General features: G+C 40.7%; 1 protein-coding gene across 1 annotated transcript in view; it reads left to right on the top strand.

The window, feature by feature from the left end:
* Positions 1–16,804, top strand: part of TMEFF1 (transmembrane protein with EGF like and two follistatin like domains 1) — a gene marked incomplete at its 5' end in the record, with an annotated part of 123,914 nt that overhangs the window by 86,870 nt on the left and 20,240 nt on the right. Inside the window, one exon of the mRNA XM_082337867.1 lies at positions 10,548–10,644. Within this exon, the coding sequence (XP_082193993.1) occupies positions 10,548–10,644 (97 nt within the window). The remainder of the gene's footprint in view (positions 1–10,547; positions 10,645–16,804) is intronic.

Here is a 16,804-nt window from a genome sequence, read left to right as displayed (position 1 = left end):
CCCTTCTTCCTGGGCTTAACTTTACCCCTGAATTCTCTACCTCGTCCCTGCCAGCGGCGCAGGGGGACGGGGAATGGGGGTTGCAGTCAGTTCATCACACGTTGTCTCTGCCGCCCCTTCCTCCTCAGGGCAAGGACTCCTCACACTCCTCTCCTGCTCCAGCGTGGGGTCCCTCCCCAGAGGACAGTCCTCCACAAACTTCTCCAATGTGGGTCCTTCCCACAGGCTGCAGTTCTTCATGAACTGCTCCAGCGTGGGTCCCTTCCAGCAGCCCTTCAGGAGCAGACTGCTCCAGCGTGGGTCCCCCACACGGTCACAAGCCCTGACAGCAAACCTGCTCCAGTGTGGGCTCCTCTCTCCACAGGCCCACAGGTCCTGCCAGGAGCCTGCTCCAGCACAGGCTTCCCACAGGGTCACGGCCTCCTTCGGGCATCCACCTGCTCTGGCGTGGGGTCCTCCATGGGCTGCAGGTGGAGATCTGCTCCACCGTTAACCTCCACAGGCTGCAGGGTACAGCCTGCCCCACCACGGTCTTCACCACGGGCTGCAGGGGAATCTTTGCTCCGGTGCCTGGAGCACCTCTTCCCCCTCCTACTTTACTGACCTGGGTGTCTGCAGGGCTGTTCCTCTCACATATTCTCACTCCTCTCTCTGGCTGCAGTTGTGCAGCTTTTGTTTTTAATTTTTCCCCCTTCTTAAACATATTATCCCAGAGGTGCTACCACCATCGCTGATGGGCTTGGCCTTGGCCAGCGGCGGGTCCTTCTTGGAGCCGGCTGGCATTGGCTCTATTGGGCACTGGGGAAGCTTCTAGCAGCTTCTCACAGTAGCCACCCCTGTAGGCCCCCTGCTGCCAAAACCTTGACACGCAAACCCAATACATATATTCAGGCTATCTGTGACATGCTGAATTAGTACTGTCCCCGTCCACCTATGTCACTAAACTGGGTGTTGGGTAATACTTCTGCAGAGCAGTTGGCTAGTCTTCAGCATGTTGAGTCATTTTTTGTGTCTGAAAGCAATCCTTCAAAGGATGGAATACACTGTTGCTTTGATTATTGAACTCTGCTCTGGCCAAAAACTCAAGAATATTTTTGTACTCACAATATTTTTGTATCTGGAATTGTTTTTGTTCCATTATTCAAGGAACTGTAAAACTGTTTCAAGGAGACATTAAAACAATCAAAGTTGTATTACAAGTTAAGGGAATTTAGAATTAAAAGCTAACTTCTAAAAGAATGCTGAACCTGCTGAGGATGGAGGTGCATTGTTTGGGATCCAGACAAGGAGAAAGGGCAGGAACCCAGGCAGAGGGTGACCTGCAGGGTCAGGGTGCTCCCTGGTGCACACCACAGTCCTGCCTCCCTGGTTATTCCAGCTACAGGACTGACTGGAGCACAGCACAGCTTCCCGGACCAGCCTTCCCCATTTTCTTCCTGAGGAATCCAGGACATGCTGAGATATAATAATCAGCCAGGCCTGATCATGTAGTATCATAGCCTGGGCTAAGGGTGCACAAATGGGAACCAAGTTGCATGGAGAGCTTCTGTGCCCTGTGGGTTAGGTACAGCTACTGCTTGTAAGTACAAGGAAGCAGCAATAGAAGTGGGAAAACGCAAGGATAAGTGAGAGCAAGCCAGCAAGGAAGCAAACATGCTAGCTTAGAGATTTGTGTTTTCTCCCTAAGATTTACATTTCCAGATGTTAATCACAGAATGAGTGTTTGCTATGTTTCTTAAACACACAATTAGTGTGATTGTGTACGCACCAGCGAAGCTTGCACACATGGAAGGGATGAGTGCAGCTGCTTGTACGTGTTCAGGAAGCGTTGCGATTGCTGTGCAGGAGATGTACTGTTTGCTGGTAGATTTTTAACTGTGAAGGAAAGTACTGGGAAAGCGTCTGAGTTGTGCTCTTCAGTTGCTATAGCTCTGCCTGTGACAGTCTTCACTGCTGAAATTAGCTGCTTGCCTCACGTGCAGCTGAGATTTGTGCTAGTGGTTCACACTGTTCTCTTTCATTTTCCAGACGCAGAACAAGCTCATTAATGATTCTGAAACTTGACTTGATGCAGATTTTCCCTCCTACTCCCAAACTGTATGATGTTAAATGTATTCATTTTTATGTAAAAAAAAAAAAAAAAAAAAAAAAAAAAAAGAGTAGATTTAGAACTGAGTAAAAACCCCAGAAAAACCTTGTTCCTCAAAGACTGTTTCAGACAATGTCTTGCCTTAGAAGTTGTCATGTGCCACAAAAATGCTAAAGACCATGGAAATACCGATCCAGGTTATCTCCCAAATCATGTTTGCTGTTACAAAGATACTAGATTTTAGGAAAAGAATTAAAACTGGGAGAATTTTTTCAGTACGCCTGAATGAGATGGAGTAGTATAATTTTTAAGGGTGACACAATTGTCTAGTTGCCCTCTGACATTCTGGATAAGCGATTTCCATTTTCTATGCTCTGACAGCATGGTATTAATAAAGAGTTGTGATAAAATTACTCATTTTGCTAACTTCAGAAGTCTGAACCTTCAATTAGCATAATAAAAATTACACTTATGAAACCAAGCTGTTGATCACTTGTGGCAGAGGGTATCCTGAAGCCTTTTCTAAGAAGAGTATGGATTGTTAATTCAGAAATTAGAGAAATTTGAAAAACCTCATTACTTTTACCATTATGTTTCACCTCTACAGAAAACAATGTCAGAGAGTGGGACTCAGCCCTAAAAATGTTGCTTAGTTGAGGCCACAGCTGAAGACGGTGGGATCCTTCAGATTTGCATTGAAGACATGGGCTTTTCCCTGTAATCTCATATGAATCATTCTGCAATTTCCCTGTTCTGAAGAATACAGTCATAAAACTGGCTCCTGATCCGCTTTGTTTAAACAGTGATTTGTTAGAGTTTGAGGCAGAACTGGTGAAAGAGAAGTCACAGGCTCAGATTCATGTTCATCTCTGCCAGTTGTAAATTACAACACTATTTGACCTGCTGGATGTACTTCCACAACTGGTAGATCGGAGCATGAAAAATGATCCTCAGGCTGTCCTGTGTACATAAAGGAGGCAGATTGCTAGCTTGCGTGAAACATTTTCTTTTTTCTAACAAGAATTTAAAATTGTTATTTCTGGTGGAATCTGCCATGTTTTCCCTGTAAAAAGAACTGTGTCAACCCAATAAAGTAGCCTCAGGAAGATTAACTTTGGTAGGTTTATATGCATGTGCTTTCTATGTGCAAATAGGTTTTTTTTCTCAAGTTTACAACTTGATACTAGCCAAGAATGTCTAAAAAGAAGCAGTCATCTTAGTGGTCTTCTTGCCCTCTCACTATACAAAGAGCTGGCACTCAGGACTTCTAGCCAGGTAGAAGCCCTATCATTTAGCTGAAGCAGATTCAATGTTCAGAAGACCTCAGTCTTGTGTTAAAGCCTCTGTCCTTGTCAATATTCTGAAAAAGAACCTAGCATGACATTGCCCAACTAGTAGTGAGACAACGGAAACGGCAATCGGAGCCATTAGTCTAAATTCTGCTTGGATTTACAATCACATCCTACATTATTAGAAGAAATTTTGGCCCACTGCAGATGGGAACACTGATTCTTAAAGGAAAGCTTTTTGAAGAAGCTGGTTCCTTTTTTTTTTTTTTTGTCAAAGGTATTCGTGACAAAGATAATTTGCTTTCATCTGGCAGTAGTCCTTATTCGTAAGGCTTTTTTTGGTAGTACTTTCCATCTGGCATCCACGCATAGTGCAATAACTTTTGAAGGAGAACCTTATTTCATCTGAGATCCCAGGTCCCATCTTTGGTAAACGAGCACTTCTGAGCCGTTCTTCCCGTGTCCCTCCAAGTACAGGCCTTTTTTCCTCTCACTCCAGTACTTTCTCTATTTGATACTGCCAGCAAATGGCAGCTGTGATGTTGACTTTGTGATATAGTTAGGCCTTTGCAAGGGTGTGCTGAAAACCATCAGCATGTGTTATGCACACCATCAAAGAGTTAACAAATGGTAATGACTTTTCAAGCCAGCTTCTCAGAGACAAATCAGTGTCCTAGAAGGGGCAGGTTCTGTAGTCTAGTAATCAACCAACATGGGTAAGATTTCTAAGTGTCCTACTATGCCCATAACATTAATTTTTTATTCTTTTTGTTCAGCGTTTATCTGTGTACCTAAGCAAAATGCACTTTTGATATTAAAAAAGATGTAATGGTAGTTAGACAGATGGCACCCAATCATTTCAGGCTTTTAAGCTAAGGAAATAACATGCTTGCAATACATATAGCTAAGTTAATTATTATTAAAATAATTTGTTTTGAATTTCTAATCCCTCTGAAATTTAATAGCTGAAGTATCTTGTGATGAACGTCTAGCAGATTGCATTCAGTAATTAATAAATTGATATACAGTATGTGCTTTTTAGCAGGCTGCCATCTGTTCCTTCCCCTCACTGGGGACAACACTTATCCAGTAATTGTCACACAGTCAGAGTGGTATAAAGACACAGTTTAGAACCTCAAACGTTTTTTATTTTAATTTGTAATAATGCTACTGATTTGTTCTAATATATTTTAATATGACTGCAGAAACTTGATGGTGATTAACACCCTGGATAGGAGGTAACATCACGTCTTTTAGCGTATTTCTATAATGGTGTGTGACTTAGAAAGATTTAAGTGCTGATTCCATCACGTGGCTTGTCAGTGAGTATCACTTTAGCTTCAAATAGCCCTATTTATTTCTGTTGAGATCCTACTCCCTGTAGGTAAAATTAACACCGAACTAAAACTTGCAAGAATTACTGTGTTTTCACCAAAGGTTCAGCAATGCAGAGGCAAAGGGCCTGAACGTTCAGGCCTTCTGTTGGTGAAAACTTACTCTGAGCAGGAGTTTTGGGGGAGGGCTGCAGCTTGCTTGGAAGGATGCTGGAGCCAGGGGCATGGAAGGACAGATTCCTCTTGCCTCTTGTGCAGGATGACAGATAGCAAATGAGGGCAGGTTCATCTCATCCAGCCTGGATAGAATCATAGAATCATTAAGGTTGGAAAGGACCTCTGAGATCATCGAGTCCAACCATTAACCTAACTGCCAGGTCCACCTCTAAACCATGTCCCTAAGCACCACATCCACACGTTTTTTGAATACTTCCAGGGACTGTGATTGCACCATTTCCCTGAGCAGTCTGTTCCAATGCCTATCCACTCTCCGTGGGGCCTGCAGAACGGCATTCGGCATGTTCATGAAATTGTGGGACGCCTCCCTTGGCGTCTGGTGTCTTTCTTGTCCTTTCCATTTTCCACCATCATGTACTCATACATAATTCCCCTGGCGGTTACTCTGAAATTGTTCTGTCTTCCTTTGGAGGAAAAGGACTTAGCTGCATTTGAAGCAAGATGGTGGAGTGCATGGGTATTCGAGTTCTCCAACCAGAGGGTCCTGCAGCATAGAAGCTGATCCAGCTCTCACAGTATGCCAGCTTTCCCCACCATTATCCATGGTGTCATATGCGTAGAAGCAAAATAGAAGTTATAGTTGTCAGATGTGTAAAATACGTAACACATAACAAGGGGGGTGGTGGTAGGGAGTCTTACAGTGCATGTCCTCAAGTCCTTTGCTTAGAAGTGCACACGCTATCATACTCATAACCACTGGGCAAGCATATCACCTTGGCTGGGTTGTGATTAGGGTATCAAACTTCGAATTCCCCTCCTCCAGGCACCTCAGACATAAGTAGACCAGGCATCCTTGTGTTAAACCTGTAACGCCCATTCTTGCAAAACTTCAAAGTCTTTACTGGAGCTTGCTTGCAGCTGCACTGTGTGGTCCATACTGCACAGGGAAAGTATCTTTCAGCCAGGTATAGATCTCTGGCTATACCAAGCCAGGCTTTGCTTCTAAGCCAGCTGGGTAGTTGGATAAGAGAACAGGACCTTCCACATTGGTAAATACTGCTTTTGCATATGATCCAGCAGCATGGTCGAGATAATTCAAGACACTGCTTGCCAAAAATTTGGGATAGCTAAGAGTAGTTGTTGCACTTGTTTTAAATATATACTTACAGACAAAAGAGCAAGTTTGCAGCTTTGTTTTAAATTACGGGGTCAATCTTCATTTTAATTAAGTGTGTCATTAAAGTTGCCCTAAAAATTAATGGATGAGAGGATAAATCGCTAAACCGTTCAATGAACTGCAGCCCATAATGTGTGATGCTGTGGACTGTGGTATTTTGAGAGGAATTTCCAGTGCTAGCTGTACTGAAGGAATGACAGTCTGATCACAGGGGGGTTCTTCTGTACTTTAGGGTGCAGAAGGGGATTTGCTGTGGCCCTTCCTATTTTTCCAAAACCTTTTTGAGATTAGTTACTCCCATGAGATACAGCAAAAATCACTATACTCCCAAAATAGATAGGAATTGGTTTTCAGAGGGGATTTCCCAGACAAAGGAATCTTTCTTCCATCCGTACATGGCTACTGAGTAGTTGCAGCTCTCCACAAGCTCCCCCTGCTTCACTGTGAACAGTGATAAATACATATATAGAGCACAGCTCCCTTTCCAGGCCATGCCTTGGGGCAGACCAAACTTCACCTTGACACAGACTGATGCTTTTGCTTCAAGCCTGATTGAAAGCCCTCAGCAGAAACCCAGCCATATTACCGTTGTAGGAAAACACAAATGAGTTGCCGAGGGAAGCAATTTACTGCTGGCCAATTCCTCTAGCGCTTCTGTCCGTTCGCAGGCTTCTACCCTGAAGCTCCTAAGATATAGCTGGCCATCTTCTGTGGAGGAATAATGACTCGAGGAGAAGTGTTAAGGAGGACTGCAGCTCAGAGAGGCAACTGGGAGTCACAGATCCCATCCTTGTGCCTCATTTCTTTTGAAGGACAGAGCATTAATGAGGTGCTGCCCTGAAACACGAAAGGAAGCTGAAAAGAGAGGGAAAATGAGCTTTCACTCAATATGAAATTAAGATGTCAAAGAACAGAATTAATCAAGATACCAATGAAAGCGAGGAGAAGAAATTCTGTAATCATCTATACATCAACATTAGAAGCCTGCATAATAAACAAGAGGAGTTGAATTTCTCATTTAGGAGCATATTTTGACCTAATTGATATTACTGAAACCTGTTGGGAAGATCTGATTGATTGGGATATTAAAATTAATGGCTATAACCTATTTAGGAACAATCAAATGTGGGGGAGAAAGGAGAAGGGAGGGGCAATCTGTCAAGGGATGCATTGCCTATTTGGAGATATTTGCACCAGAGAAACTTATGCTCTCAAATATTAATGGATTAACTTATTTTAACAGCACACAAGTGGGGTACTGAAAATGTCTGCTACCAATTCAGGCTGAAAAACAGTATTTATCTATTTTGTATTGGTGGGAAAAGCTGCATTTTCTTAAAGGACTTCAGTCTATATTATATGCAGTGTCTCATGCTGCTAGTACTAAAACCTCATGCAGCTAGTAATGAAAGAAGCCGCTAAAAATTATAGACGACTATCACCTAACTCGGAAATGTTGCATCAATACACATTCATCTGTATTACACCTCATCCTGACAGGTGTAAATTATTAGTAGCTGAGGTGCAGGTGTTCTTGACTTGCACATATTTATTATATGCAAACAAAATAAAGTGATAAAGATAAATAATTCTATATACATGAGGTCCAGCAAGTTCTGATCAAGAAAAAAAGACCCCACTTTTTCTAAAGCAAACCTAATTTAAAAAGGTAGAGAAAGCAATTTTAGGGGGGAGGAAAGGAGAAACAGATAAGTTTACACTGAATAGTGTATAGAAACAATGAACAAGTAGTTGTGGACTACTGTTTATGAAGATGAAAAGGTGTCGGGGTGTTCACAAGGAGCAGAACTAAAGCCCATGAGGAAGGGCGTGCATGTGCACGTGTGTGTGTATGTGTTGCTTCTTTAGCTCCATTACAAAATTGAAATGCTAATAGTGCAGATAAAGTGCTCTGTAAAGCATTCTGGTTGTAGTTGTAGTCAAGTCAGATAGTATATATAGGATATGATGAAATATTTTCCATGCTAGCAGTACTGCAGAAGGATATTAAGCACCAAATGTTGAAGACAGGTGTTTTCTAACCAGCAGGTCTGGCTGGTTTGCACCTGAAAGCTTTAAAAATGGGTGGTAAAGAATTCTCTGGGCTGGCGATGACTTTTTTGGTCTCTTTTTCTTCAGTAGAACAATGAGAAATAATGTACACATATTTTGAGAAAAGATAAATGTGGTGATTGGACAGGCTACAGCCTCTCATTCTGGCATCCATCGGAAGCAAAGCAGTGGAATAGAAGGTGGAAGAATCAACTGAGTACAGAATTAAGGGAGGGGAAAATATTTAATGCCAGTCGTCATGGGTTCATGGAAAACCTTTGTTGAGAAATTTACCTTTTTTTAACTTATTTTTCCAAGAAAGTCACTTGTACAACAGAACATTTTATTTAAGCGTACCACCTCAAAGCCGTAACCTTTCTCAGTCAAAGGCAATCTCTCATACAAGTCTAAGTAACTAGAGGGCACAACATCCACACAGTGCACACCTAATATGCAAAAATATTGCCAATCGATGGATCGTTAAATGTTAAGGAATCGTTACAAAATGAGCGTGTTTCTAGGGACTGTTCTTGGCCTTGTGACCTCTTCCACTGGTGACCTGGGAGCAAACCAGTCAGTGCCGATCAGGCCCGGACAACAGAAGACAGGTCACTGAGCTAACAGGACGCACAAGCAGGCGGGATTTTAATGCCTGAGGACAGAGCTATATGTAGCAAGTCCAGGGTCTAGGTGATTTTGCCTTGATGTCAGCCTCTCTCCTACAGACTGATGACCCTGAAAAGGACTCATTGCGGAATAAGGTGGATAATAAAGGGAATGTGAATAATAATGGTCAGTGCAGAAAAATGGTCAAAAATAAATATGATTGTTGGATGTTTTAACTGAAGAATATCATAGATGGTATTTGGCTTTGATGACAACTCTTCTGGAGCAGTGTGTCCAGCTCTTGCCCCTGTAACTCCGGAGGGTGTTAACGTGCTGGGGAAGGGCATCGAGAGTCATAAGAACAGGAAAAGAAGGGGAAATACCATGAATGAAAGCCATGAGCAGTGCCATTTGTTTGACTTATTCAAACGGTAGGGGGTCATTTATTGGCATGGAAAAGTGAAATCTGACAGTAAAGGACACTTTAGGATGCTAACCACAGCTACAGGAATGTAGTATCTAGAAAGAAGGAAAAATCAAATAAGATGTACATTTGTAAAGATAAAAGCAAATGACCTCTACTGCAACTTAATAAGAGTGGTAATAGAATTTCTACAGTGGGAATTTTGTAATAAAGTTTGATATGTATTAATCTTTGAAAAATGCACAGCGTGCTTTAGACAGAAGTTAATTTGAGAGGCTCACCTGCACTATTCTCCATGTAAGCCCAGCCTCCAGGTAGGAGGGAGAGATTCCCTTCAGCCAAGATCCAGGAAAATTAGGAAAGACTCTTGTGGATTTCTTTTTGCTATTTATATTTAGAGAATGTAAATGCAGCTTTTTAATTGGTGGTGCTTGATTAGCTGTTGCTACAGCACATAAAGCTGCTATGAGAAAGAGAATCGCTTTGAGCTCTGTCCACCCGACCGCCTTGTGTAGTCAGCCTTGCGTGGTCAGCCTTGCACCACCATGATACTGTGATGCATTAAATGGTTCTCGTCTCCCTTTGCAGATTTCTGTGGTTGTTTTCCTGCTTTTCAAATGTCTCTCTCTCCTTTATGGCTTTGTTAAAATAAAAAATAGGAGTGACTAATGGTAGTGAAACAATAGAAGTACAGTTATATTTCTCTTTTACTCAGTGAAGAGTTTTGATATCCACGTGAACAGTAAGATTGGTGCAGATGTTTTTAGGATCAGAATATTTGAGATATTAATTTTACTTTTGGGGGGACATAGCATTTCTACCAGTTTCTTAAGATAACTTTTTTCTTTTAGTCTTGTGCAACTAATCGGAGTAGTCTGGAAAATATACCACAGCATATATGAGATATGAGCACAGTCTAATCCCATCGTCATGAAAGAGAAAGGGGAAGAAATGCAAGCAGTAACCTTGCATAAGGATAACAGTAATTAAAGACTGTCAAAGAAAATAGCATTCAAATCCCCACTACCTAATATTCAAGGACATTAAAAGGCACAGGGTTTACACGTTATCAGTGCCAATTAAGATTAAAAGTCACTGGGACACATGTCAATGCCGGTTGTGTGTCTGGTGGAGTGACAATAAATACTGAAATAAGAATAAAGGAAGAGTCAATCAGTGAAGCATTAGTGTTTTCAGGGATGCTTTCCTGTCACTGGTACAGTTCTGCCAGCCTCCAAATGCCTGATTTTGAAAAAGGGAGCACTATTAAGGTTAATAGCTTCAGTATATGATAACTTCATGTTGAAAATATACCTGAAGGCAAATGGATTTAGGTAAGCAAAATCAGAGCTTGATATGAAAGTCATGCTTTCTGTTAACAATACCTTATTTTTTTTAGAGTATGAAGGATCTGGGACAGAAGTTCAGAGAAAACACTCAAAATGTGGAGTTTGCAAATATAGGGCTGAGTGTGATGAAGATGCAGAAAATGTTGGGTAAGTAATAAGTTTTCCTTAACAATATCACTGAACAAAAGGAGAAAAAACGTTAAAAGAAAAGAAAAAGTACATGAACATCTGCTTGACTATGTTTGTTCTTCCTAATTGAAGCTTTAATGCTGTCCAATAGTAATGTGTTTGATATGTGTCTGTAAAGAACAAACCACCTGCAGTTGGAAGTTAAAGGGAGAAAACAACAAAGAGGCATATTGGAGAATCTTTATCAAATATTTTTCAAACAAAGGACCTTGATTTGTTTTATCCTGGCAACAGAAAAACCCAAAACCAAACAGGAATGCAAAAACAAATACTGATAAATCATCCCTGAGATTTTTTTTCTCTATGTTCTGCTTGTTCATAAAGTATTACAGTTGTTTCCATCAGTGCAAAGCTTGGACCTAAACATTAAGTTGAACTGGTGAGCTGAGCCAGTCACTTCTTCCAAATTCAGTGTGCCACGTGACCTTTCAGATGCACCCGGGGAAAACCAATGAAGAATATCAGTTGCTTGTCAGAGCTCAAAACGAATGATCAAGGAACAAGATTTTAAAGACAATCCATAATGCAGAAGCAGATGTACCAAATTGCCCTACTCAAGGTGCTTGATGGTTAGAGTATACCCTGGCTTTCCAGGCTCTGTGTGGCTGTCAGAAGGGGCAGAGACATCAGGGAGGAAAGGGCTCCTTTAGACAGCCTCGTGAGGCATTAAGGTTTGTTGGGAGGTAAAAGAAGTCCCATCTAATTGATGGGGCTTTGTTTTCCCACAGCCATTGTCCTGGCAGTGGCCACCAGTATGGAAGAAGCTTAACTATAGAGTCTGGGCTGATGGCAGGTACTGAGGTCGCAGCTGCAGAGGCAGCACGTGAAGGTGTTTGAGAGACTTGCGAATGGTACGTTTTTGTGTATGTGGAGGGGAACGGCATCTCAGAACAAGAGAGCCTGAACATCACTAATTGGGGGGAAGCATCACTCTCCCTTCTCCTGTCTTCCAGCTGGAATCCATGTCATGTTGAAATACGTCTTAATTGCACGAGATTTTATTATGGGATATCAGCATGAGGACATCTCAGGCAGTAAAGCAGCTTAGCACTAATATTCAAGATGTGTATTCAAGATTAAAACATAGCGTACAAGGGAGACCAAAATGGTAATAGTATACATGAATGCTACCATGATACTTCAGATTTCATAAGATGTCATAGTACCGAAGTAGGCTTGCTTTTTTCTGGAGAGACAAATGAGCTGTAGCTGTTTTTTTATAATACTAATAATTTTCTGTAATATTGCCTTGGTCTGTTTCATTTATGACTGGCAAGATGGGTATAGATTTGTTTGTTATATGCACTGAGATGTGCTCTTGGCTTTGGAAAATAAATCCTGAAGCATTCCACTTCAGTAAAAGCTTGCCTATTCATTCTGTACTTGTAGAGCTGGCATTCCTGCAGCTATGTAGTATCTATAAAAGAATTAGGATAAAGTTGAGGAGAGTGGAAGATTTATTCCTTACATTTCACTCACATAAAATGAAGCCATGCTCCCTCATCTTGACAACAGGAGGAGAGTGCTCTTTTACCTCTTAAGATTTCTTTAATTAATCATCATTTTAAAAATATGTGGAAACGAAAATGTTTGTCTACAAGATACTCAAAAGTTAGAAAATATTCCCATGAGGGTTGGTCACAGCCTATCAGATCTGTAATTTTTTTCAATTTTGTCAGTTTTCCAACCTAAATAACTTCATTGTTTGCCTAGTACCTTTGGCCATTAGAATAAGCTTTAGTGATAGTCACTGTCTGTTTAGACTTAGATTAAATCGGGCTCTGTTAACATAGATTCCCTTCACAAGGCTAATTTTGAGAAGTCACATAGAAAGTCACAGACTTGCTTAAGTAGAAGTTAGGAGTTGGCTTCTTTTTTTCCTAAAATCAAAACGATTATTTACCTGGCAGAAACAAGATGGGATTGAAATCTTCTGTTTGGAAAGCTCTAGGAGAGAGCCCCTTAAGAATGTTTTTTACATCTTATTTTTAATCCTTTTCCTGTTGGGTTTCAACACGCTTTTTAATCTCATAAAACTATGTCATCATATATAAAATTATTGGTGACACAAGTACCTTTCATCAGACTTGTATAAATACTGCTAGGTTCATATTATTATTGAATTTAATTTTGCACCATATTACAGCCACTATCACTCCTAGTTCTAGCAAATCATACAAGCACTCTAATTTGATAAAAATATTCTATCTTGATCTTCCTTTTTAAGGCATGAGAATGGCCACTGCAACTGTTTGGGTTAGTGGGGTATTGTCTACTGAACCACAAACAAAAGGTACATTTAGTTTGGTTCAAGTAGGCTTCTTAGGCCTGCATAGCCCTTGTGATGTTAAAACACTTAAAAAAGTGATCTGCATGATTATAGAAAGCATTTTAAGAGGGTTTTGCTTCGTGATAGTAACTGAATGAGTTAGCTGAACAGTCTCCTAATGTTCAGTAGATAATCTACAGCCAAACTCATGAGATGCTAATAATTACGGTAAATATACAATTCTGCATTTTTTCATCCTCTTCTCCAAGCTGTGCAATCTGTGACCTTACGAACATCAGCTCCTTCTGCTCTGAGGGCTCTTGAGAAGCAAAACAATATCCATACTCCCGTTTTATGAATAGAGAAACTAAGTATGGATAAAACGATTAGCCTGCGGACAGTGAATTGGTGGAAGGGGAGACATCCATGCCACAGAGCGTTCAGTCATTTGAGGTAAATGAGCTGGCATTAATGAGAGATCTCAGGACCTGCCAACAGGCCAGCCACAACAGCCTGGAGCACAGAATAGGCAGATTTTCCCCCGATAACAGGAAGATCCTTCTAAAGACAGTTTTATTCCATACAGTCTGTGCTTCGCCTTTTGGGCCTGGAAAGATGTGGGACTCCTATGCAAAAAATGGTGGCACCTGATAGTTTCAGTGAAAACTGTAGGATGATTCATGCAACAAAGAAGCAGGAGCAAGACCAACCACTTGGCATTTCCTGACTTTTAGAGTTGGACTTGCTGATGTCTAAGCAAGTCCGTCCTTCTCGGAGGTGCACAGTGATAGCGTGAGGGGCAACGAGTGCGAGTTGGAGCATGGGAAATTTGGATTTGACATAATGGAAAGTGTTGCCACCATGAGGGTGGTTGGACACTGGAAAAAGGTGTCTGGTGAGGCTGTGGAGTTTCCATCTGTGGAGACGGTCTGAACTTGATCAGACACAGCCCTGGGCCAGCTTTGAGCAGGGGATTAGACTAGATGACCTCTACGCATCCCTTCAAGCCTAAATTATTCTGTGTAGTTACCAAATCTTGGTGCTTTTTAAAAGCAAATTTAAACACGTTCAGTTGTACGCAGCTGAGATGCACTCCATGTTACAAGTTAGTGATTTTAATTTTTTGTTGCTCTTAAATTGTATTTTCCCCTTTGAAAAAGCTACAAATTTTTAGTTTTAATGCTTGTCATTAAAGCATTATGGCTGTCTCTGATCAAAGTTGCTACGTACGCTTTTATTACAGAAGATCACACATAGTCTGAAGAATTCAGGCTTTGCACAGAATTTTAGATTTGTATCTTCATTTTGTTTGATTTCTCAGAAACATTATCTATCTAAACCAGAAGTGGTTACAATGCATAGTAAATTGAATGCAAAAATATAAACAGCTTTACAATTTCCACTGCCTCTGCAAAAATTTTCGATGTTGATTTTAAGTGATTGAGACAAAGAAAGAAAGTCTGAGGAGATGGTTGTCGTAAACAGCACGCCATACTTAGAATATTAATGTTCAACTGTATGCAAATCAGTACATTATTTCTTTATATAAATGCAAAACGGAATGAGGTTGAGGAAACATCGCAGAAATATATTTCTCCATATTTTATTTCTTTTCTCATACAGCTTGTAAGTTTTTTAAAGAGTTGTCAGTTTATGGGCAGGCTTTTCAAGAGCATAGAAAATCACTTGTGGATGCACTAGTCTAAAGTTGCATAAAGGCGTACTACGCCATATTGTCCGTGCAGTCGTTTTCTGTAGATCTGTGGTAACGGGATGCAGACAACAGGTTTCACATGGATTGGCCGTGATTTTTTTTTTTTTCCCCTTTAGCAACAAGCCTGAAACATAGGTTGTATATGTCATGGGAACAGCTTCTGCCTGAGACCAATCGGTCAGTACCTCCCTTTCTACCCTGCCCATCAAAATGTGTCTCTGGCCAGAACCTTCCTCCGCTATGTTGAAAAGGCAATGTATTGCACATAGTGGTGCAAAACATGTAGCAGGGGAGTGAAAAAGGACATGAGAGCTTGGTAAATTTAAACTTTTATGTGGGAAACTGGCCAGAAGGCTAAAGACATAGGAGTATGAGGGTGGTGTGTGTTTTCTGCTGGAATTTTGAATTGGAAATGAAGTCAGGTTGAGAAGTGGAGGTGAAGGTGGCAGCACACAGCTTGGGGCCACCTAGAGCTGATGGGGTAAATCCTGTAGGGCACCAACCCAGACACATACGGTTGCTGTTGCTATACTCTGGGGTAACCAGACTGCAGCTTTTTCTTAGCACACACTGGACTTTTCAGTTCTACTGATTGTACGTGTGATAAACAGATCATCCTATCAGTACACAATCAGAAGATGGTATACCGATAATATTGAAACACTTAAAATAATACAGTATGAATGCAAAACAAATGAAAAGAGATGTGGTTGTAAAATCATTTTCATCAGTGCAGCACTTAAATCAACTCTTTCTTCAATGAAAGCAGCGTATATAAATATTTGCAATACTATTGTGGCTATTAAGGACTCCAAGTGATTTTTTTTAAAACTCAGATAAATAACGTTCAGTGTAATTTTTATAAAGCTTCTAAACAACATGATGCCTCAGTTTACTGCATATGATTGAAGCTGAAATTGTTATTTACAGTCTTTTGAGAGCTGAATAACTTTTCTTTTTTTATTTTTTTTTACAATAGCCACCTGCAGCTCTGACAAAGAGAGTGATAAGATAAATTTACTTGTGGATTTGGGGTTTTTGATATTGTTATTAGAAAGGCGGGCTCTTACATATATATGTTTCTTCATAAGACTTCAGTTTTCAAATAGTCCTGATTTCCATATGTTTTTTTTAAGACTTACTATTATCTGGTCATTTTTTTCACAAGTTTCTTCTTACACACATCAAAATTCATGCTCAGAGTAAGGGAGAACATTTTAATACTTATATATTAAATATAAAGAATTTATATACTATATTTATAGTAACTATAAAGAATTTATATATTATATTTGTAGTAAATATAAATAATATATATTTATACTATTTTAATATTACCATTTAAAAATACACTGAATCAATTGAATAATAGGGGTTTCATCTCACATTTTTTTCTTCAAATGTGAAGTATCTTCCCAGCATAAAAAGTAGTATTGCTTATGAGAAGTTATATCCTCTACTCTTGCACTGTTTTGTGTGGTGTGTCTCTTTTTTCTCGCATGCCAAAGCACTGCTAGATACTCTAATAAAACAATATGTGCCAACATCTAGTAAGTGGTGGAAAGAATGTTACTTTAAAAGGCATTTTAATGTATCTTGCAACTTCAGGAAAATAATATCCAGAATGAAATCATGAACTGTAGAATAGTTTAGGTTGGAAGGGATCTCTAGGGGGTCGTCTGGTCCAGGCTCCTTCCCTGTGCTGCAACCAGGGATAGTTCATTCAGGTGGCTCAAGGGCTCCTGCGGGAGAGCTCTGACCATCTCCATGAAGGGAGATTTGACATTTGGGCATCTGTTCAAGGGCTGAGCTGCTCTCACTTTGAGGAATAATTTCCTTGTGTTCAATCCAAATTTCTCTCGCCGTGACTTTCAACTGTCATCTTTCGCACCTCTACTGTGCACCTCTGAAAAAAGCCTCCCTCTGTGTTCTCGATAATGCCTCTTAGGTAGCTGGTGACAGCAATCGGTCACCTCCTTAGCCTTCTCTTCTCCGGGCTGAACAAGCCCAGTGCCCCCAGCCATTCCTTACATGGCACGTGCCCTGGCCCTCTACCCATCGCAGTGGCTTGCCACTGGACCCTCTCCAGTTCCTCAAAATATTTGCTGTTACTGGGGGGTCCCAAAACTGGTCAG

This window comes from Platalea leucorodia, assembly GCF_965183815.1.
Source record: "Platalea leucorodia genome assembly, chromosome: 1".
Taxonomy (NCBI): Eukaryota; Metazoa; Chordata; class Aves; order Pelecaniformes; family Threskiornithidae; genus Platalea; species Platalea leucorodia.
Note: the sequence above shows the minus strand (reverse complement) of the source record. Positions and strands in the feature narration are given on the sequence as shown.